At 30.4% G+C, this 23,814-nt stretch overlaps 2 protein-coding genes across 3 annotated transcripts in view; one reads left to right on the top strand and one right to left on the bottom strand.

The window, feature by feature from the left end:
- Nucleotides 1–19,167, top strand: part of LOC106115970 (corticotropin-releasing factor-binding protein) — a 103,026-nt gene extending 83,859 nt beyond the window's left edge. The window contains exons 1-7 of one of the 2 annotated variants that reach the window (XM_013309659.1): nt 1,833–2,218; nt 11,126–11,231; nt 12,138–12,298; nt 12,587–12,782; nt 13,834–14,009; nt 17,794–17,902; nt 18,920–19,167. In XM_013309659.1, coding sequence (XP_013165113.1) covers nt 2,150–2,218; nt 11,126–11,231; nt 12,138–12,298; nt 12,587–12,782; nt 13,834–14,009; nt 17,794–17,902; nt 18,920–19,074 — 972 coding nt within the window. In that variant the 5' untranslated portion in view covers nt 1,833–2,149 and the 3' untranslated portion in view covers nt 19,075–19,167. Of the gene's footprint in view, nt 1–1,832; nt 2,219–11,125; nt 11,232–12,137; nt 12,299–12,586; nt 12,783–13,833; nt 14,010–17,793; nt 17,903–18,919 lie in introns of those variants that run through there. The other variant, XM_013309660.1, reaches the window with a different exon arrangement.
- A 1,919-nt stretch (nt 19,168–21,086) lies between these two features.
- Nucleotides 21,087–23,814, bottom strand: part of ace2 (acetylcholinesterase type 2) — a 37,810-nt gene continuing 35,082 nt past the window's right edge. Inside the window, exon 7 of the mRNA XM_013309511.1 lies at nt 21,087–23,717. Coding sequence (XP_013164965.1) covers nt 23,605–23,717 — 113 coding nt within the window. The 3' untranslated portion in view covers nt 21,087–23,604. The remainder of the gene's footprint in view (nt 23,718–23,814) is intronic.

Raw genomic sequence — 23,814 nt, 5'->3', positions numbered from 1 at the left:
TTACAGAATTCTTTATTAGTATAGTAGTTTTAAATCATAATATTTACGTAAACTGCTAATCGCCTCTACTAAATGAGTATATTACCTTTACTAGGAAGCGTCAAGCGTGAAATGCTGACAGTGACGAAAATCTAGTTGCCTCGTCGCAAAAATTAAAGCGACTTAAATAAAAACAAATAGTTCCTATAGGTTATTAAATTAATGTTTAACTTAATACAAATGTAATGTTAAAGACAGAAAGGAAATGTTTCATAAAAAAATAATTAAAACCAGTTTTACTATAATAAATGAAAAAAGAAATGGTTTTAGACTAAAATTATCTAAAAGGCAGTTTTATCTTGTATGCATAAGTACAAACAAAATAAAATATTTAATACCAGTTAAGAAGTAAAGATTTATTTATTAATTTCGGTAAACTCCGCGCCCTGTCGCCCGCGACTCCATCCGCGTGGACATATAAAAAAACCATCCATCCACATCACATCCATCGAAACATTCGCATTAATAATATTAGTAAGTTAAATAAAAAGCAGCTCTTCAAGGCATAAATTCTAAAAAAAATTATTAATAAATGTCCTATGTCCGTCTCCTGGCTCTAAGCTACCATATCACCAATTTTCAGCCATATCGGTGAAGCCGTTCTTGAGTTATAAATAGTGTAACTAACACGACTTTCTTTCATAAATATATGTAGATAATTCTTATACAGAACAATAGCTTTTTTTTTTAATTTTAGTAGTTCCTTTTACCTTCAGAAAATAGGTCCAGAACGTCCGCACGTTAATTATGTGCGCTGAGTTGTGTTGTACGATCTGCGGATTACGGTACCAGAGAGCTTAAAGCTTGCTTTGTTGATTTTCTCGAGCGCACAAACTTTAAAGGACCATTGTTTTGATATTTAAATCAGTAAGCTAGCAATTATTCCTTAATAACAGATTAAAGTTATAAGTCGTTAAGCTTTTATTTTAATATAGTTGTCGTCCGCGAGTTCGAACGCGCGAAATTAAGCAAGTAAATGTGATTAGTAAATTAAATTATCTATAGTTATTTAAAACAAAAACATTGATAGTTTTCGAATCATTTTTAGATTTGAAACTGGCCTTTAGAGGTTTCAAATGCTTTTAAAACGCAACCAAAAAAAACGAAAAGTTCTTATACTTTTTGAGAAAAATACTTCCTAGACTATAAATATTCTATAGTTCTTTATTATTACTTTATAGATATGTATATTTCCAATATTTTTTTTAGCGACAACTTGTTTAACTGTCGACCAGAGTATTTATATAAATTTTTGCTGTCTTGAGACTACAATAATTTATAACTCCACTGTTTCTAAGTGCTTGGTTCGCTGCTGGTTACTTTACTACATAACCAAGATGAAGTGGTCGAAAAATTAAGCGAGACAACTAAAAAAAATACATTGTCCAGTAATTTTTCCTCCCACATAATAACTAAGATGATAAAATTCTATCAAAACCTATTTAAATAAAAACTTACCGAGTTTTTCTTTATAACTATTTTAACAGCCAGGTTTACAAAGGTTTACTCTACGATTTAATTATTTTTTACAAAAAAAAGTTATTACGCTCAATAGATTTACTAATTTTTTTCGAGTGTTATTTATAACTTACTTGAACTATAAATATAGTTATTTCACGTAATATATAATCCAACATATTTTTAACGTAAGGTGAATACAATGGGCACGCTATATCGCTAACATCCAAAATATTTGCTGAATAAATACTAGATAATGATATTACGTTCATGAGACTAAGAAATGATAACATACTTACGAAGTTCTTGTATGAGAGTTGTATTAAATTAGTGTTTCCATAAAATAGTTTCGAGTTTAATTCGAGTTAGAAAATAAAGTGTGCGAGTAAATTATTCTTTTAGCAACTACGAGAAACTCGAACTCATTTTAAATGTATAAGCGCGTTAGGAAGTAATATAAGAACGTGGAAGGAAACGTGAAAGCGCATCAGAGGGTGCGCAGTAACATTTTCTGGACCTATAAAGGCTCGTGTAAGCCCGCCTCTACTCACAACTTACCCGGACCTCGCCGCTACAGCCCCTACTAGCAACCCTCGACGATTTACGGAACTTTTGCTAACATTGTGAAGTGAAGTTGTCGTACTCTACCAAAATGAGAGTAATACTTTACGCACTGGCGATGGTTGCAGCCTGCGATATTATAACTGGCCTGTATTTACCGGTAAGTTATTTTTAATTCAAATCATTTATTTATTCAAAAATATTTTCATTTATGTGTAAATTATGATTTTTTTTATTTTAACACATTACCTGAATTCATCATTTTTTTCCGTTGATTTTTGTAACTTTAATATTTTAAAATTCAATTTATTTCGTTTTTTTTGATCTTAAATTCATTTTTTTATTTTATATTTCATTTTAATATTAAATTATCACTTACCATTTAATTTTTTTAATGTACAGTTTTCTACCATTTTACAAAAGTGCGATTTTTAATAAGAAAAAAGCGGAACCGCACTTTACTATACTTATTAACGCTCCATTTAAATATCTTATTATTCCAAATATTCGAAGAAAAAACGCACTTCATATTATTAAAAGGCGTCTTGCTTCCGTGATTTAAAAAAAATGTGATAATAAACCACACATCCCGAAGTAAAATTTTTACAACTTATATTTATCGGTACAATATTTGGCAAATTATACATAATGATCGTAATAAGATTTTCATGACACAAGGCATAATGCAATAAACAAATTTTATGATAATTGTATCAGTAAAATTTGAATTCAATTACATTACTAAAATGTTTTAACCTAAGCTTAGGTTAAAAACTTGTAGAGACCAACCATTTTTTTTAAATCGAGCCGTTGACATAAGTAATAGGTTTATTAATTGACATGTTAATTATTGCAAGTTTTTATTTTTGCCGAGTTTATGACATTATCAACAGACGCTTCCGTTCGACGGATAATTTTATTTTCAAAATGACATTAGTGAATATCACTTTACATCTTAACATAGTTTTTTATATATTCTACCTGTATTATTTATTTTATAATAGGTCTAAATGTTTTGAATTTATCTTAAATTTTATTATTTGTACGCCAAAAGTTTCAAAGCTTACAGGACTCATTTAACTAAAACACTAACATACAAATCAAATATTCATACCGTATGAAGTTACTATGTTATTTTTGCTCACGGGAGTTATGAAAATACATGCTCTTAAATATACCTATATTAAAATTAATATCATTAAAAAGTGAACAAGGAATGAAGAACAATTAAAAAGATTGCTCTTCACACGAAAGCAATGTCATTTCGTCTTATCAGTTTCCAGTATTTATAAAATGGTAGTCTATTCTACAATATAGTATATTAGTTGTAGTCCGCGATTCCATCCGCGCGGAATTAAAAAAAAAACTTATTGAGTAGCCTATGTTTTTTTCCAAACTATGCTCTAGAACTAGGCGAAATTTTAGCAAGATCCGTTGAACCCTTCCCGAGATACCTTCACACATCTATCCATATAAACATTCACATTTATAATATTAGTAAATATGAAGATAAATTACTCTGTAATATTGTACATATTAATGTATTAATTGCGTAGTCAATATAGCACATGTAAATGAAAAACAGCGAGTGTTATTAAACTCAGTCTCCATGTGTGTCCACAATATTAAGCGACGTAAAACATCTAGGCGTTGTTTATTAAAGCGTAACTTGTCTACGCCTTATATGTTTGTAAATATTAAACCCTAGAAAAAAAACCTACTCTATTGCTTGGAGCTTTTAATCGTTTTTCTCCAAACGGTTAATTTTATAATATCATTCTAATGAAAAATAGTAAAATATTATATGACGACAACTGAAGTTGTTAATGGACGTCATCAAATCCATAAATCACACGAATAATAAATAAAATAAAACGTGTTTTATATAATTAGCTTATATTATGGTAGTCAATTTACATTTATTAATAAGCTCTAATACCAATAACAATGTCGCAAATTAATATAAGGTCGCTGTTTTAGTAAAGAACTTAGCGTGAATATAATAAAAAAAAATTCAATGGAAAAATAAAAGAGTTAACTGCTTCTACTTTTCATTATATCTACTCTATGAAATTATTCTTTGTTAAAATATCAAATTATTAAAATCAATTTAGTTATAGTACTTTACCTTGAGATATGACGTGAAGTAGGGAGTATATTGGCACTTGTCTCTTAAACATATAAAGTCGTCAATAAACACAAAAAAATCACATATATCTCCAATATGAACGTCAGTTTTTATTTTTTTAATTATATTTTGAAATTTTGCTAGCAAAAAATTTATAGACATTTATACGTAGATGTATGAATGTAGAAAAAGTCAGAGTGGTGTGTGTGTAACCCTTAAGGGTTAAGGATTTTTTGTTTTTGTTGCAAATTAATTAAAACAAAAATTGCAACCCGCTCTTTAATCCGCCCATTCTAGTGTAGTCAGACCCTTAAAATTTATGATACAATTTCAATGATAGTTACATAATAAAATAAATCCTAGAAACTAATTAATTTCTTCCTTTGAGACACGTCATATATTTTTAACGTCATTGCTTTTAAGTCACATGTTGTTGTAATATTTTATTAAGACACACAATTGGTATAAAAAAAGGCTACGTCATCGTCTATCATATGTTGCTTTTGGATACGTCTTTATTGATCACTAGCTGTCGTCCACGGCTCAACTCGCGCGAAATTTAAAGAAATAATAATTAGTTGCCTATGCGTTCTTCCAGACCATGTTCTACATGTATGCCAAATTACACCGAGATTCCTTGGGTCGTTTTGCCGATGTATTGTAACAAACATCCATCCATTTAAACTTTCGTATTTATAATATTTGTAGGATAATATTTAAAGATTCTGTCTACAAACATTATTTGTGTAAAAGCCATCGAGTTGTAGATAAATTTACTATACAGTTTACTCTTAGCTAAACAATATCTCAAAATAAACAAAACCACTATCTTAGCAAGAGTGAGATAAACATTGAATTCTTTTAATGCAATAAACACTCAAATTCTCAACAGATTTCTATTTATTCGGTATAAATGCTATTATTTTTTAAAAGGGGCGTTTTATATCTTTATAGCTTACATAGGTACTGTTAGGAAGAAAATCCGAAACTGTGACAGTGTATTGACGCAACACTAGCCTTACTAAAATGTCGACGGTTATGTCCCCTCACTATTCATTCTGACAATGGACTTTTTAACGAAAGCACGTCATTCGCGCCATATGATTCTAACTAATAGTGTATAAAAGCACGTACAATGTTATTGTAACATATGAAAAATACATACGCAGTTACTTAAGGGTATTCGCTTAAGTGACACGTTGCGTTGCGTTCGATGCTTTCGCAGCAATATTTCAAAGAGCGAGTAGAAAAGACTTTATAACTTGTTGCTGATCGAAGCAAAAAAGAATAAAAGAGTTGACTTTAATTTTAATGTTTTTGAAGAAATAGTAATTTACTCTATTTAAAACCTTTCCTCCAGCTAAAAACCACATCTTTAAAGTTAGAGAGCTGATTAGTAATTGCTTCTTATGTGATGCACAGAGAAAATGAGGTATGCGTAAATAAAACAATAGTTGTATATTAATACTTTGACGTCATTAGAGATGCTTAATTTAATTACATATGCAAATCTTACTTTCGTCACAGACGTGTTAATTCTCGATAAAATATAGTATTGGCGCCACACTAACCTTCAACTTAATTGACGACATTTTGCTTAATTTGATTTATTTGCTATACTATCATAAATGTAGGATTAAGTTGTCATCACGTGTTTATCTCACGTTTTTATAAGTTTTCTAACATATAGTAAGCGATTTCTTATAATGTTCTTGATTAGGTGCTTCTCCGACTTATATGTATTTTATATATGTAATTATTATGCATAAGTACTACCTAAAAACATTATTTCCCTGACTTTGTCCCACTTATGTGTGGTTGAGCTTAAGGTATGGTAAACCTTTGTTTTCTCTTAATTTTTTACGACCGCCTGCCTGTCTCCAACCTACTTGAAAATCATATATTTTAATGTATATTAATAAAAAAATCAGGGATAAAAAGAAGTGTGTAAAAGTTCTTCAGCTGTAGATACTAAAGGTTAGACACGATCTTTATTACCTTAAGAACCTCATACGTAAGTTTCTCATATTTAGATTAAAAACTTTTTTAATATTTCTGTTTTTTTTATTAGTTTATTAATTAGAACTTTCTTGCCTCTCAGGAAACCGTACAAAATGTTATGAACACAAAACTTGGTCGAAGTCTTAGCCGGGTAACGGTTTTCGATGTAAACATCGTCCGAGGCAGTAACGAAAACATTCTGAGCTTTGACTAAATTTAAAATTCACTACGAAGTTTTTATCAAATTTATTTCATATGTTAAGAGTATTCAGAGAAATAATTTGCTGCAAGGTATCTCTGGAAATGCTAAACGGATATCTTGCTAAAATTTATCAAAGACGTAGAGCACAGTCTAGAAGAATATAAATAGACTACTAATTAATTTTATTTTTCAATTACTTGCGGACGAAGACGTTGATTACAACTAATTGTACTTTGAAAAGATTTTTACGACAGGATTAATTATATTATTTTTTACCTGACGATATTAAAGAATGTAAGGTCTGTGTTTGTATGTACTACGCCTATTGTGTGATTTATTTATAAATTTTGATTGTACGACCATCTATTTTTAAAGAATAATAAAGTTGGTCCAAGCTAAATGGAAAACAAACAAGAATGTTTGTTTTTTAATTAGTGCGCTTATACTATGGACCGAAGCGTGGCGGACATTGCTATTTTTATACTAAGGCGCTGTGAAATATAAAAATTTAATAGATGTTTAATAACGACTAAAGCAATGCTATTGTGAATCATACTATCATATCATACTAATATTAAAAATGCGTATGTTTAGATGGATGGATGGATGGATCTTTGTTTGAAGGTATCTCCGGAACGGCTCAACGGATCTTGATGAAATTTGGTACAGTTGTAGATCATAGTCAGGAAGAACACATAGGCTACTAATTAAGATTTTTTTTATTCCACGTGGATGGAGTCGAGGTTGACAGCTAGTCTTTCATATAAGGGACACCCTTAGACCAACAAAGACTCTTTATATGGCACGTAAATAGATAATTGTTAAGTTTATTGAAAATCAAAGTCTTAAATATTACATGCTTGTTATTTTGTGTATCATCAAAAACTCAATATTAAAGCAATGTAAATATAAATTGACGTAAAAATTTCCTTTCATCCCAGCACTTACTTTCAATTTGATAATGTTACGAGGGACACAAACTTCATTATCAAAGGACTGTATGTTTTAATAAACTCCCTACTTACCACAAATTTTATTTATCACATTTTAAGCACCTTTGTTTAATCTATTTATTATACATTTTAAATTAATTATAATTAACAGTAAATTATGTTAAATATGTGAAATCGTTTTATTTCAAGTTAAGAAACTTTTTATACAACTTTTATTTAAGTAAAAAATAAACTAAAGGTTGGGTTGCAATTATTTTATGACATAAGGTAATGTACGAGGGCAAAGAAAGGTTACCTAATGTCGAGTGCTCTCGTCTCCAATATTCATATAAGTATATTTATATAAATAAACGGCAATTTAATAACGAATATATTATGTTTCTAATTTTAGGTAACGGCTAACAAAACTAATCAAAAAATAGAAAACATATGTTAAGTGTTATAAGATATTTTCCATAGAAATTTATAAGAATTAAAGCTTTTTCCACAGTTGGCGAGCAATCATAAATCGTTTCCTTTAGAAACTAAGTCTTTTATATGCCCATCACGTATTATTGCGGGATGATTGCGGTCGTTACATTTCAAATCACTCAGCACTCGGAATAAAATCTGATGAAAGGACTTACCAAGGCTAGTTTAAGTAAACATACAATCCGCAGCATAAGTTCATAATTATTTAATTGTACTTCACGACTCAAAGAATAAGCATTCAGAGATGTCGCACTGCGCTGCGGAAACAGTTCTCTTGAGACGTTCAACTATTTTGGTCGAATGGGTCTATGTGTCAATGTCGTGAATAGGCGAGAGAGGTGTGCCAGGACCGCGCCAAATGAAAATTCATAATATCCATCAACCTACCAGGTGACATGTGTGAGTTGTGTTTGTTGTTTATTTCATTTACTTGACCACGATGGTCCAAACATTAATTCCATATTGATAAAATGCGTATTATTCGTAAAGTCTCTACTTTAGTAATCTTAGTACTCTTAGATAATTTCTAAGGATACTTCTTAAACTAATTCGACTTTCTATTGTTTGATGGTTACTTAGGGTGATTATATTTAATTAGAGAGAACAATGGGAAAGAACTATTAAAGAGACTGTATTTAATATGAAATTTAATTAAGTTCTGAATTGCATTATAATTTATTTTTCTATCCTGTAAGTAAATATTTCCCTCTTAAATAAAATTGGGGAAGTATTTCATACGTTCGACATGTCACATAATGCTTGTAGAGGTTATTTATGTCCGTTGGCATTGACGGGCGGTCGTTGCGGACCCGTGGGTGTCAGCCTACTTACATCGTCGTAAATATGTCTGAAGCACACCCTACAGTATTAAACGTCTTAAATGTATTCCTGACATTTATTAACTAAACATGACTTAGCGATATTGACTTTTTATCTACAAGTGGTATAGTTTCTGTTGTAACGTTGTACATAAGTATAAAGACATCAATACAGTATTTTATTTCCCTTTTAAGTCTCTCATATGTTTCTAATATCAGATCTTATTACGTAATAATTGAAACAATAGATTAAAGATTAGTTTAGGAAAATTTATTTTTGAATAGAGGGGAATAAAGCCTTAAGGCACTGTATGCCTGGTGTGTCGGGCTCAGGCTCATTAGTGTTCACCTACCCTAACATGAGTCCCCTTACTAAAATAAACTCTATGGCCTTTTTGTAGTAGTTATAGAAAATATCTAATTCGTTTTAATATGAAAGTATATAAATATCTTATTAAAAGTTATTTTATTAGAATAAGGTGTTAACTTATATTAAAATATTATTTGCTTATTTTCCGGTCTACTGGATGTCGGGAGTACGCGGAAAGAATATATAAATAGGCAATCTATTGGTTAGAAGATTGAATTATGATTAGTATGCAATGAAGATAGATCAAGTTGCTAAATAAGTTATACAAAAATGGGTCTAGAAATAGAAAATGACGGTAACGAGTCACAGAATGCCTTGGGAATTCTTTATTTTATTGCTCAATTTTTATAGCATTTAGGTAATTAGTATTTATACATTATTAACCATCTGTTTTCATCGTCGTCAATTCACTGTTGGATACAAGTACTTTTCATATCACCGAGTGCAACTCTTATATTTCATCTCAATTCTCATCTCAACTTATAGGAGAATAATCTAAAGTTACAGTTAGGCAACGCTTATGCAATTGCGTATGTCTATGGGCAATAGTCACTTCGCTATTTCAGCGATTTCAGGTGACCGCTCGCTCGTTTGCCACCTTAAGTTATAAAAAAAAGTTATTTTTTGTATGTTTTCTTCTCAAGAATTCTATTATAACACTATTGATGTTAACAAAATTTACTATTACCATCCAAATGATTAGAAATTAGTTCACGTCATAGTATGACGCATGCTAAAGCATAGATTATCTTAGTTATGCACTCGTAGTTAATTTTAGAATCTTCTGCCTTTATATGTCTAGTAGACAAACATATAGAAAAAGCAAATATGAAGCTATAATACTAAATAAATAAAAGTATGTAACGACGGACAATTATTGACAATACAATATTAACAAAAAATAAATCCTACATCGTTCATATTTGTTAAGGAAAATCACGTAAACCTGTCGATAACAACCTCGTTACGAATAATAATTGAATCAATATACTTACTTTTGGAAGAAAATTACTAAGACATTCCCACAAAACATAATAAATGATAATTACAACGCAAGACAATGTCTGATTCAATAAACAATTCGCTTACAAACATATTCTATTATGTCTCATATATTGAACTCAAAATGTACAGAAATAATGGAACATAATTCTTGAGTATATTTTAGTATCAGCTAAGCTTTTTAGCAAAGGATTAACAGTGAATTTCTGTGTCCAAAATCTTCGTTTAAAAGATATTGTTACCTCTACTTTGTCCTAGATAATTTCAGGGTTGACGATATGTTTTATATAGATATTATGGTCTCAGAACTCCACGGTAAGAAGGTAATTTCATAGTAAACTCAGCATCACTTGAATGTCAAACATAAATGTGTAAATTACAAACTTCAAATTAGATTTCATGTAGTAATTACAGAATTCCAGCGCTAACTTTACTCGTGAAGTGCTCGTACACCACTCGACTTACCGGAACTGATGAGTTAACGATCGTTGGTTCGTATCTACATAAATAGGTGGCCGTTCAAAATGTTTATAAACTTCCTCTCTAAACATCATGTTTGCTTACTAAAGTTCACAAGTACCAATTAAGGCGCTAAACGTGGGTACACTAAATGCAAATTAACCCTTATTGTGGCAAGATTTCTCTTTTGAAGAAAAGCAAAAAACAAAGTTAAAAATTATTTTATAGTGATCGTACGAGTATATTTTTATAAAGTTGTATGTATGGTATGCTATACAAAATGAACATAAGGGTTAAGAAATTTAGGGTAGTTTCAAATGCAAAAATCGAGTAAAAGATTTATTTTTCTTCCTTGAATGTATTTTATTTATGTTGTACATTTAATTGAATAAAAATATTATAATTTTACAAACCATATATTTAATAAACTAAAATTGCGTATTTCTACTACGTGTGTCATCATTCTCATTATCTGTGTTTTTAGTAATGCGTAATAAGATTTCTTAGTTCTTGAACAAAAACTCAATATAATTTCCTTACGCTTAGTAAAAACATATATTAAACATAACACGCAAATTAGCAAAGGAACATAATTTTCGAAATTGATAAAATATTCATTATCGTATTGAGATGAAAGCTTAATGAATTACGTTTTGTCATCAGGGTATGGACCACCCCATGGTGAGGACCATTGAGCAAGAGTCGTCATGGTCCCCGAGAGCGCGCCGCATACCGGAACCAAAGCATCGAGTCATCGATCCTGCTGAAGGTAAGCAGATAAGAAATTAATACTAGATATCTTCAAATTTGATTTGCTAATTGTTTCTACAAAATTTTTGATATCCAATGTAACAAATTGATCCGGAATGTAGCTGATCATATGTTCATGTATTTTCTATTCTATTTAACTTTTTAGAATCTAACAGTCGTGCCTCTCTCGCCTTATAAGTTAATCGCACAATAAACAGCTAATCATTGGTTTCTGAGACCTAAATACCTGTTAAAATATACCGTCATACCTCTCATTTTCTTGGACAAAACAGAGATAACAATATGTTTTATGTAACGATTTTGGTCTCAGAAACCAACCATAAGTTATTCGTATTAATAATCAAACTACTATTTAAGTACAATGTAAAATAATTATTATTTAAAATGTTGAGCGATGCATGATTACTCATATTCGGTATACCATTTTAATGAATGCGCGTTTATTAATATTAACATAATCTCTTTACGCTCATGAATATGTAACATAGGGAAGTATCACATTACATATTCCTTCAGTTATATATTCACGCTTTCTAATTTCAAGTACCCCTGTCTCTAATAGTAGTAACAACGATAGTGTTCTCATAATTCCGAGTGTAATTTTGGTAACAGTTTAGTGGTCATTTTAAATGATTAATTTATTTATATGGTAGACTTAAAACAAGCAACAATATTAGATTCAAGATAGTTAACATACAGAAATTTACAAGGCTACATTTATAATATTGGTTTAACTAATTTGTCAGTCAACACAGGAATTATACTCATCATAGTTATTAATCATTCAAGTAATGCTACTAGGCAACTTTCAGCTAGACTAGAAGTTCCTAGCAAAATTTTTCTTTCAGTTTCATAACATTAAAAGTTTTTATTAAATTACTGAACATACTAACTATTTTTTTAGATTGTTTCCTCGTGACGTCAGACGAAGGGGAATTATTTTTCAAATCACCGTCAGACGAACCCTCTGTGTGCGGTATCTACATGATAGCCGAGCCTGACAAGAAGATACAAGTCACTTTCAACTATCTGGACGTACCTTGTGAAAATGGCGGACTAGTTGCGGTATTGTTATTTTTTTAATTTTATCAGTCAGTCTGTCAGTCTTTCATTCAATAGTTATATGTAATAAAAAAATACCTTCTTTTTTTTACTAGCACACCTCGGGTTGTTTAGTTGTGTCGAAGTAGTTTAATCTAGAATACTTAATATAATGCAATAGAAATATTTAAATGGAATGGATATAAATATAGTTATTATCCCTTACCATCATTCTAGTGGCCACGTTCACAAGTAACAAATTAATTTCAATCGAAAAAATGAGTCAATATTTATATATAGTATATATTCCAGTGGGTGGACGGCTGGGAACTCAATGGACAACTGTGGCCGGCGGACGCCTGGACCGATGAGCGGCTTGTGGAGTCCTGTGACAAACGTCCTCAGCACAAGCTGACCTCAAGCCAGAACGCCGCACTTATACAGTACAGAGTACCAGCCAAGGGTAAAGGATTTGCTGTCACCGTGCACCACGTGAAGAATACCAAACGTAAGTATAAGAACAAACTTGGTGAGATAAACAAAATAAAAACGGGTATTCACGTATACTTATTCTGTTGTGGACAGAGTCACATAATTTCTTATTACCTATTCATATTACAGTATGTATAATTTTATCTAACGGCATACCGTTGGTTTTTGAAACCAATATCTCCGTATAAAACATATAGTCACCTCTGTGATTATCTTTGAAAAACAGAGGCAACACGGGGTTTTAGGTCTCACAAAGTCACGATTACGATTTTTTTTTAATTTATGGTTATCAAAATTATTTGTTTAATTTATTGCTTAAGTTAATTTTGATGCTTTATTAATACACAAAAGAAATCATTGAGTATATTGCGATTTAAGGACTATTTTTAAGCCTTAATATTAGACTTTATAAATAGACATATTCTTAATATCATAAGTTTAACATCTACTGGATATTAAAATACTCACAATAGCTTTATTAAAACGTGATAACATCAAACGGTGAAAAATTATATAGTCGATGTACCTTTGATGTTTTGTTATATTTTTATATTACCTTAAAGATGAAAACTAATATGTTTCTGAAGGTAAAAATCATGTTTTGAATAGAATTTTTGTTCCTTTGATGTTAGCGTAGTATGTTTTTTCAATAACTTGAAATGAAAAAGTATGGCAAATTCAATCGCGCGTAAACAATATTTCAATGTTATTTTGGTATGTGAATTCATTTTTCATCTCGTCGCTTCATTGTTTTTACATGGCTACCCCCGAGAAAAATCACAACATCCGATAACCATTCAAGCGATATTTTCTTTAATTCGAATTACGTACACAATATTTTTCAGGAAACAAGAGTTATTTTTATAAATGGTATAAAAACAATTTTCTATATTCATTCGTCTATTCTATTGTTTAGTATATTCAGGGTTGTTTAGGGTCATTTTCGCTTGCCCCTTAATTTGAAAAGGTTCTAAACTGACTCCAGCAAATTGTAACTAAGGGGTTAAATTAATTTGTAAGTACACTATCGCATCAGAAAGAAAGAAAAACAAGAAGTTTTTTTTCAGCTTGCAACATATTGGTATTCGACCCGGAAGGTGTGTATACTTTACGCAACCACGGTGAACCCGGCAATTGCTCCGTATTGGCGATATCCCCCACCGCCGTGGGAGTGTTGGCCCTCGATGTTGGACAGTCCGTGAGGAATAGCCCGCTGAACCTTGAGACTGGGACTATTCATTTCGTAAGTTCTATTTTAATATTGAAAGACTTTTTAATGTTAAACGAATTGAGTTTTGATTACATTGCTTGCCGTTAAACTCGCTTGAAATTTGACAAAAAAATACATTAACAGTGAATGAATTTATTAAAGAAAATATAATACGAATATTATAGACAAAAGTATCTTTCTCCAGATATGCCTAGGAGTCTATAATTTTTTCCATTAATTTATGTTATATTAATATAATATGTATATACAATTTTATTTCAACTACTTTTGTGAATGCAATGATATAAAAGTGTTGCTAATTCTGTGTAAATTTCTATAATTATTTTCCAACAAATTTTCATTAAGTCCGCCGCATCAACGGGCTTATCCGCCCAATTAATCTTGTTAATTTTGTGGCAAGCGCTACAGTCAATATACAAATATACAAAATACTTTATGTCAATAACAATTTAATTAGATTTATTTTAACGAAATAATTACTTTGAAACTTTAACTAAACAAAATCGTTTATTTGATAATCTATATTTATTATTAAAGTAAGGAACCAATAAGAGATACTTATATATACCTTTAAAAGGAAGTAAATAGACTCTGCGATTTAATTAAGTTTTTATTTTATATATAAGAGTAGTCTTAAGTAGCCAAAAGTAAACGTTCTTACACACCCATAAAATTTATGATACAATAAAAAGGATGTAAAAAGTTCCATAATCGAGCACAATGTTTGAATGAATTCATGTACAATATATGTCCACGATAACCACAATATTATTTAGGAAAGTATTTATTTAAATAAGTTTAATAATGCATAAAATTTTCAGGCATTAATAGTGGTTAGTAACATTTTTAACCACTTATTTTGGTTACAGTCTCAATTAACCAAAATGTCAATTAATAAGTTAATTTTAGTTAACGCAATCGACCGAGACCTATCATGGTCGCAACTTAATTTAATAAACCCGTCATGAACCGTTTGCCTTTTAGCGTAACGCTGTCTATTAGTGTTTCAAATAAATTTCACTAAAGTAATAGTTGGATCATAGTTTATTTAATTACTATACACAGATAATCTTTTTAAGAAGAAAATAACAGAATAAGGAAATATTGAATGTAAACTTATATATAAACGATGAAACACTCACGTATATTCATCCGGTGGCGGCACCGACTAGTTTAGAGCCCATACGGGGACCCTTCATCAGGGTGAGTGGGACTGGTACTATTTCGCGGACGCGGCCCGTCGCTCACTCATGACGCCGATGAAGGGCCCCCGATGGGCTCGCAACTATTGGTGTCGCTACCGGACGAATATACGTGAGTGTTTAGATGTTTTTATATAAGTTTATTGAAATATTGAATGAACTTAAATTATAATAGCACACAACCAACACTCTCCTGCCAATGTGAAAAAAGTGTCGCAAGGTCCTTTTCGTACAGTAGCTTCATGTCATGAGTTTTCCTTTATGCCATTGCAATAGCAGCGCCTCTCTCGTCGGGTCAGTTGTACATATATGTGTACCTATAACGCCTAAACTAAACAGATGAATGACTAATACCATACATGATGTCCATAACAGTTTTTATAGACTGAAAATAGTAGCCAATATAACACTTACATGAGAAACATATTTTATTAACGGAAACATTTTTTAAGTACGAAATTTAGTGAAAAGTAACGAAATTTATGAATAATTAATATTCGTCGCACTATCGTGCATGATGGTTACATTTTTAAAGTTTCTAGGCCATTATAACGCTGTAAGTTCAAGATAAGCTTTGTAATATGTTTGCTTGGAAGTTCAACACCCGCTATCAGCGGTTGCGCTCTGACCTAATTCACACTTTGAAAAAAATAATGCGTTATAAAAAGCTTAAGTAAAATGCTTTAGTTAGTTGAGTTAACATACACTCAATGAAATTTAATAAATCTTGTGTATTTCTAACGTCTAGATAGAAGTTAAACGTCACTTTCCATTGCCGAAACAACTGAAGAAAAAAAATTGTTATCTGTACTTTTTCAAAGACAATAAGAGGGAAGACAACATGTTTTTGTAACAGTGTAGTGGCATTGAAAACTCACAATTAGTTTCAAATCAAGTAGAAGTATAATAATTGTTGATACAATAAGGATAAATCAGCTTTTGAGCAAACGCAGTTTTAGATGCATTTAATAATTGTTTTTTTTTTAATTTAATTATTCTATTATCATTTATACATCCTAGAACTATTCCACTTCTATCCTATATATGTACGAATTTCAAAATCAAGTCGAGTGTAATTAAAGCTGTCAAATTATCACGGCAAAATCTATCCACTTAGCGACCCTCGCCACTCGGCTTTGTTCTAAATGTCGTGAACTAGTTAGCCTGAACTACAGATAGCGTCGGCTAATGTGGGTGGCTGACCTAACAACAACACTTGCTTAAACTATTTGTTCTCTTTACTTGGAACAAATCAAGCAAATTCGCGAATTTTGTTTTCTCAAAACAATGTGTTAGGAACAAATCTTCTACTATGCTGTCTATACTATCTTTCGGCTACAAGATCACTTAACATCAGATAGAATCGTGATCAAGCGCTGACGTAAAATAAATGTAATGGAGTTCTGCTTTTTTTTAATTTCAGCTAAATTGTATCCCTTGTTTCTGTTATGGCTTAGTCATTAGTGATTTTGCATTTTAACACTATACTGCAAATTATTCTAGCAATAATCAATATGTTAGATAGAATTTAATAAGTGAAGACACTAGAAACAATTGTAAAAAAACTCTCTGATAAAATTAACCTTTAGGCCATGACCTCGTATAAATTGAAAAAGCATCTCAATTTTGACTGATTCCCATGCGTCTGATGCCCCGATGAATATTTATGTGTTTAAATTTGCACTAAAAGCTTTCATCCCTTGATAACTTTGCATTTTTGTAGTCAATTTTTTACGTACAAATAAATTTCACATGCGTAAAATTAATTTGGTCTCGTATGTATTTAAGGAAACACACATAGATATAAAAAGTAAATTTGGGCACATTCAGGACAAAGTTTGTCATTCTGGTCTTTAATTAAGGAATAAGGTTAAACAAAAAGAACCACGGCAAAGGAACCTTAACAAAAAAACAATATACATAGAATTTATATTTTCTTCGTCATTAACATTTCTTTGCAAATTATTCAATATTTCTTGTCGTTTCGGCTTAACCTTTGTGATGTACAAAGGGTGTTTTTTCTTTGTTATTTTAGCATTATTCCATTTGATACTTATTTATAAGTAATTTTGAGAGTATTTCGAATACGTTTAGATGATTCTAAATTATTGCGCTATAATAAACGCTTGTTCTAAAATTTTAGTTGTACAAACCTAAAGACATCTCAATACTACTAACGTTTCACTCAGGAAATTTCCAGTCAATAACCTATTGGTTGTGTTTACACATCTTACAGTAATATGATATTTAAATAAATACATAAATACTATAACTTAATGTCTGTAGATGATATTGGCTTCGTTCCAAAGTATTTACTTTCTTACGACCAAACGTTCATTAGGAAGATAACGACCATAGATAGAAAAATGACTTTTTTTTTACGATTTTAAAATGAAATTTTTGGGTATTTGGAATAACTAGAAGATTGATTCTTTATTTTTTAGTGAAACTAATCTGTTTTATTCTGTAATTAGCCGACTTCAAAAAGGAGGTGATCGATTCGTCCGTTTTTTTTTGTGTGACACCGCGTAACTTCACCCGTGATGCTCCGATTTTGAAATTTCTTTTTTTAAATAATCAAATTACTGATTTAGTGCAAGAAGCGGGGTCTAACTGACTACGTGGACATCGGCGGCGCTGTCGGCCTCGACCACACGAACATGGAGGTGCTGGATAATGTCTGCGGACTCGACTCTGTTGCAGGTAACATACATTAAGCTCTGCGTTTGCAATGCTGAAATAATCCAGCAATATTGTTGTCTCGGTTTTTCTTAAGGAGAATGAGAGGGATGGGATATGTTTTGCTAATGTTTCGGCAGTAGAAACATATGGCAAATCTTACATGTGCGCTAACATTTTGTACCATACTTCAGTCGGAACGTTCACTTCATTGTATTGTTCATTTTGTTATACTATAATTATTAGTACAATAGTTATTTTTAATTAAAAGTACAAATTATAAATTAGTATAAGATTTTATATCTAAAAGTTATTAAAAATAGTTCATAATAAAGTTACATTTTTGTATTTAATAGCTGGTTCGTTACATTTTTACAGTATAAAATTTGAATCGACAGTCTGAAGTCATCTACAAAATAAATTTAAATCTTTACGGACTGATGCTTGAACTAAGGATCTATCGGGATCAACTTGATAAGGCAGATGTGAATAGACGTAATGACGTGAAGGATGATTGATGATAAAAATCTTACACAGAAGCAAAATTGCTTTTCTTTGTGCTACTTATTGATTGGTCGTCAAAAGAGTGTTTGACAAACAAAAGTTAAAACATTTTTCTTTTAAATATTTTTCTAACATTTCTATACTATATTTAGCGGTTTCACTTTAGTTTAACGATGAATTGTGAACAACTTTAATTTAAATTTAATAAAATTCATAATTGAAAACTAAACTTAGGTTTCTAAGAGTCCACTTCTTTTAAAAACAAGATTCAATTAATTTTCTTTGCGTCGATAAATAAATCTGATTAATATTCTAATACACATTTTCATAACAAAGAAACTATGATAACATACAATGAATACATAAAGAACGACATATATAATTTGCCTTGTACAATCTCATCTCAAATGATGAAAGACGTTTTTCTTGTAGCAAATAAACGATGTATCCCTATACAAACAATAGTTCACGAATTACAAAAGAACTTGAGTACAATATCAAAAGAATATTGAATGTAACACACGACTTACGTTTCAGGTCAACGACCCGCTTTCATCGCTTGCGAGAATACTGTCGTCCGTTTGGTGTCCAGTGGCGTATACAAAAACTCCGTGACACTCGGCTTTGGTCCTTTGATCCTTGATCGTATCGAAAACGCGGATCTCATCTGCGCTGACACCGTTGAAATGTAAACTGTACTAAGAGCCATCTATGTATCGCTTCATGAAACGAAATGTAACGCAATGGTTCCGTGTACTAATGTAATATTAGGCATTCGTGTGGTTTTAAAGTAGTAAATAAAAAATTGAAAAACATATGAAAATATAAAATACACATTTATGGCTTATTATTATTTTCGTGGTATTAATAAGTCTGTGTATTTCCATATTTCTTATGTTACAAAAAAAATTGAGTTATCTAAATTTTCGTTTACTTTTTTGTAAAAATTGTATTTTTTAAATTATAATACAGTAATTTAGCATAAATTATAGTTTGCATTTAATAAAAACTATTATGAATGTGTGTAACTGTAAATAAACGAATCTCCCGCTCGCATACATATTCAACTCTAGTCAAAATATTTATGTTGACGATTGTACTAAGATAACCCGAACCAATAAATATAAAATTTACTCTTCTATTGATGTTTCATTTCATAAAACCACTTCTGAATTCCCCGAATACATTTATGGTATGAAACGTTTAGTTTGGAAATGTGAATATTTTATGGTTTTGACTTTACCTTAACATAACTGTAACTGCTTTAAGTATAAGGGCGACATCAAACGACATCTTGGAGACAGAAATAATAAATATACTAAACTTGAAACACTTTTTAGCTAAAATTACACTAGATGGCAGCAGTTTATAGTATTCAACCGATTTTGGTCATTTTCATTCGATTTATTATTTTGAATTTAGAACTAAAAATGTATAGGTAAAAGAAAAACGAACGATTTTAATTTGATTTTATTTATTCAGGAGAGATAATAATATTTAAAGCAAATTATCAACTAATGTCGAACAATATTTGGATAAAAATATTCCTTCTTTTTTCTACAGACAAACAAACCTTAGTGCGACTGTACAAATGAATTTAAAAAATAACTTATTTCTTTTCAATTATCTATTTCTTTAATATTTCTATTAGAAACAATGTGTAAACTATGATATCAATGTTGTATTTCAGAGCCTGGTTTCAAAATTACGGCGCAATACTCACGTAATTAACCGATTCTTATTATAAAAGTTAGTGTATTCATTCCTTTACTGCCATTATTTAAACACCATTCTCTAAAACACCTATTTAACGATACGTCTCGTATAATCGCGAAGAAAGCTTGCCCTTACTCTAAGAAATCGGTTACAAGACTATTTGGATACAAAGTATAAAATGGATATATTGTCCAATGTCAAACGCATTTCTGTTTTTTTCCTCAATAAGGTAAAATGAATAAGTGCACACCGATATGTATACATTATTTAGCACCTAATTTAAAGCAGTGTCTACATTTTACGTTCAAATTTCGCACAACATATTGCAAGCGTTTCACAAATAACATTGAACAATTATTTTCCTAACGAAGTTCGAGTTATGCTACTGCACTTTACATCTAAAGTATAGTGTTATCCAAACTTTATGGTTGCTCAGAATTTCGCATGAAGCGCTGCAAAGAGGTGCGGGGGCAAAGCACCCCTAGATTTTTCTACGTACAGTGGGCTTACATCAAATAGATCTGTGTAGAAGATTCACAGCTAACCACGAGCAACCGTAAAGTTTGAATCATATAATACAGATAAATCAAATATGTTTTATTAATTATTATTTATGTTGTAATCGTGTAACATTTATTAGTTAATAATATACTATTTCTGCAACACTTAGTTATTCTGACTATATAGATATATTGAATTCCAACTATCCAGATACTTAACAAAGCTCTTTTTGAGTTCAAAATAAAATTTACAGCTTAAATTTAATTAACAATATAAGACATTTATACAAATCTAATATCGATCACATTCAATCTATTTATTAAAATTACACTAAACACTAAAACTCTATATTATGGCATAGTTTATAGAATCAGCTCTTCTAACGGATTTTTTTTTTATTTTACAACAGAAAAATTTAAATTTTACAGAAAAAAATCACGGCTCCATTCACTTACACACAAAATAGAAAATAATTTACGTTGAAATATTTATTTATTACATTTTTAAGACTCGTTAGGCCAGTAATAAATATGAAAACAAAAATATCAAGGTTTCAAATGAAAACTATGAAGCTATTAGGACTTTAAAAATAATTCGAGATTTTAGTACTGGATTCCGCAGATCTAGAAGTGTACGCAACTCATATTTGACTCGTCTATTTGGGATGCAAACTGTAACATGAAAATTAGAAGCTTTTCTTTATCATGGATTAACAGTAACATTTTGCTGAATTTTAGTAATTAAAGCAACATTCAAATTAAAATAATAAATTTCATATCGTGTGTTATCTCATTGTTTGAGCTTCGGTTAAATTTTAATTCTAAATTAAGTTCATTTGACATTAACTTAAGATTTTTAACTTTACCTATCTATAGCTTACTATAAACCTTATATATTTCCTACTAATTGAATACTCGAAAACATTTATAAAAAAACATTAATCATAGCATTCCAATGAACATTTAATCCAATGAATATTTTAACACAAGATATATTTATAATATCTTAGTTCAATAACATTGAGATAATAAGCAACTAAAGTAATGTTAACAACTACAAAATAAATACAATAAAAAACACTATTAAATAAAATATTAATATTAGGATTACCTTAACAAATATTTTCTTTACATGTTTACTTTAGGCTAATTAAAGCTATCCCATACAACTTCTCAAATTGTGCTAAATCCATTGAAGCTAGTGTGGGTGCAGTAGCTACGATTACGTAAACATTCGCAGACATACTATGCGAAACACTGAAATATAAGGCGCTTTGTTAGCTAATTTGTGCTAATATACCGTCAGTTGTTTATGTGAATTTGTTAATATGTGTTGCGACTGTGAAACTTGTATTACAACATATTGCCGTCTCTGTTTTACACAAAGAGAATGAGAAGAACGACTGCGCTGTCACACGAATGTTCGTTGGACGTTACACGATGGAAACAGTTGGAATTTTGTTGATATTCGATATAGGTTTGCATAGGTCATGCCTTTAGTTCGTCATATCGCTTTTGGATAGTAATTGACAATCTCTTTAAAGATTTAAAAGCTATACTTAAATATTTCTTGTGTAATTATTATTTATTTTAGTCATAAGATTTTTATTTAAAGCAAAATGCTTGCAACAATTCAATCTTTATGGGGAATAATCAATGAATCAAATTTTACAAATTATTTATGGAAAGAACCAAGTAATGAATCAAGATTAGTAAAAATTAAATTGTATGTTACATTTTACTATAGAATGGATAATAATATTCAAGTTTGGAACAAATGTTATGATGTTTACGTTATGATTTATTGGGATATGTTGAAACAAATTAATTATATAATAATGCGCATAAGTGTTTCTCATGTATACATAAATTATTCGAAAATTTTTCATAAATTCTTATATTACTTTTTAATATTCCTATTACACATAGCTTTAACATACATAGAAAAATCCTATTTAGTGTTCAAAATATCGTGAACTATTCATAAGAAGGGATTATTTACAAAATATATAATACTATATTTGATCATAGTCATAAGAATGTGAATTTTCATAAGAATATCAAGTGGTACAATATAGCGCCCTAATCACAAACAGTCATAATATACATATATTGGTAAAAATTTCCTAGAATCTATATATTTCCTTTATAATATATAATTCTAAAGTCACTACTTTAAAGATATGTATCGTTTGCTATAAGCAGAGGCACACATTGATATGTATTGTGATTTACGTCAATACTGACGCTGTACCAAACAAAGCCGAACTACAAACATTTGACTAACTTACACAAAAACTACACATCAAATTCTCAATATATACTCATACAATACATTAAAATGGATAGATATTCATTAAAAAATAAATTAAATCTCATAGGGCAACATTATAAACAAATGTGTAGTAGGGACTTTTAATAAGTTACATAGAGGAACAAAATATAAGCAATTTTCATAGTTACAAATAAAAGGTAGCTTCACCTTTAAAACAAAGAGGCAGATAATCTCTTTATTTGTAAACTATAATTATTTAATCAAATCTTAGATGATCAACCCGATTCTATTCCGATGACTGGATACACATTTCTGTAATTATTAAATGTCCGTCAAACAGTTTTCATTCCATACGTAATATCACACCAATTGATTCAACCTTCGTAATTCTTGTAATAAGCGTCTCTCTCATCTCGTACACTTTACACTGTCACCAAAACTTTGTTAATGCAAACAATACAACTTAATTAATAAAACTATATGAATTATATAACATTGAGATGGAAATCACATTAAACTACATAGTACTAAAGACAAACAACCCGTCGTAATAAATAAACGAGAAACTCGAAAAAACGAGACGGGACCAAAGCAGTCGTTGAAGCTATTGATCTTCTGTATCAAGCATTATGAATTGGTCGCAATTTCAAATAGTGTTAAGTTTGTCGTCCACCTAAGACAACGGGTTAAAGGACTCTAATCTCGGAACGTTCGTTTCGTGCGGTTAGTGTTTAAAGTGCAGCGGTAGTTGCTAGCGTCGTAAGCAACACTATCGGCAGGGTTGTACCAGCCACGCTGCTGTAGGGACCCGTCACTGCACCGTCACAAGGCACGTGCTCTAACTCTGAAAACGAAATACATTTATACTTGAATACGCTTATTACTTGCTTCATGTGTAATTATTGCCAGCGAAGAAGACAGACACATACAAGATATAGATT

The sequence above is a fragment of the Papilio xuthus genome, unplaced genomic scaffold (genome assembly GCF_000836235.2).
Source record: "Papilio xuthus unplaced genomic scaffold, Pxut_1.1 DF827777.1, whole genome shotgun sequence".
Lineage (NCBI taxonomy): Eukaryota > Metazoa > Arthropoda > Insecta > Lepidoptera > Papilionidae > Papilio > Papilio xuthus.
The sequence above is the reverse complement of the archived record's forward strand: the minus strand, read 5'-3'. Positions and strand labels throughout refer to the sequence as shown.